The 1,170-nt window shown below is 32.5% G+C and overlaps 1 protein-coding gene across 1 annotated transcript; it reads left to right on the top strand.

Annotated features, from left to right (window-relative positions):
* Positions 1–272: 272 nt before the first annotated feature.
* LOC131622896 (uncharacterized) lies at positions 273–866 on the top strand. The gene has a single exon (XM_058893911.1). The coding sequence runs from the start codon at positions 376–378 to the stop codon at positions 676–678; it is 303 nt and encodes a 100-aa protein (XP_058749894.1). The 5' UTR covers positions 273–375; the 3' UTR covers positions 679–866.
* The last annotated feature ends 304 nt before the right edge of the window (positions 867–1,170 follow it).

Raw genomic sequence — 1,170 nt, 5'->3', positions numbered from 1 at the left:
GTTATACTACTTTATAAGTTAGTAACAATTTTAAAAAATATATGTAGTCTTGTAAATAATTAGTATTGATAACCAACCAGTCTAAACTTCCAGATTGCCGCAATATATGAAAAGTGAAAACCGGACAAACTAAACCGTAATTGTAAACATCGACAAAAAGAAAAATCTTCCCTTTCTCCAAGAAAATCCCTTGATTCCCAAGCCACCAAATAGAAAAGTTTAGAACCCACTTCTTTTTTCTCTCTATCTCTCTCTATAAATACACCTCTTAACATAACCACGTTTACTAAGAAAAAAAATAAGATACTCCAAATACCTTTCCCACTATTTCTCTCTGTTTTGCAACAAACCAAACATCCTTAGTTTCACTCTTTCATGGCTGGTCTTCAACAATACAACTTTTTTCCCACTGATCTCTTCTACCCTCGTCCGCAACCACAACAATCTCCTACTTCTCCCACCGTGCTTCCACTCCAAACACCAAACACTGAAGATCATAGTCAGAATCAACAACAACAACAACCAGCTAGTACCATGATCAAAACCACCCCTTCAACTTCTTCTTTGGTTTATACCCACAAGACACAGCCTTTTGATGTTGTTGACAATAATAAATCTAACTTGTCACTAAACCCACTTTCTTTCATGGTTTGGATTGATGAAGAGGATGAAGAATAGAACTCAAAAACACTTTTTTGAATGAGACAAAACAACCTTGTGCTAGTTCTCATGTTTTAGAGCTATGTAAATTATTTAAGGGCTTATTTTTCTCTTTTTTGAGTTTTTTTTTTATCCTTTTTCAATTTTCATGTTACTCACAGAAGATGGAAATTACTAATAAAGTTGAAAGTTTGTGATTTTCTTTATTTCTTTGCCTTCTTTGATGACTCTAATCAAATTTGTAATTCCTAATTTTTTATACTAATTAAGAACATCGGTTGAGGTTTAATTAAAAAAAATCATGAGTACCCTAAAAAATTGGAGTTAGCCAATGTGCTAAATTCAAATTGAAAAGTAAGGGGTGTCTCAAAGTCAACAATATCGTATGAGGAAAAGTCAAAATTGGTAACATTCATGGCATATTCATTCAACTATAGAAAAAGAAAAAGAAATTTAAAAGTGAGTGTAAGACTAAGCAAAACAAAATTCAATAGAGAAGAACATGGCACG

The sequence above is a fragment of the Vicia villosa genome, unplaced genomic scaffold, assembly GCF_029867415.1.
Source record: "Vicia villosa cultivar HV-30 ecotype Madison, WI unplaced genomic scaffold, Vvil1.0 ctg.000045F_1_1_1, whole genome shotgun sequence".
In the NCBI taxonomy this organism is placed as follows: Eukaryota; Viridiplantae; Streptophyta; class Magnoliopsida; order Fabales; family Fabaceae; genus Vicia; species Vicia villosa.
The sequence above is the reverse complement of the archived record's forward strand: the minus strand, read 5'-3'. Positions and strand labels throughout refer to the sequence as shown.

Coding starts and splice junctions, on each gene's coding strand:
- LOC131622896 (XM_058893911.1), top strand. CDS start 376: ATGGCTGGTCTTCAACAATACAACTTTTTTCCCACTGATCTCTTCTAC.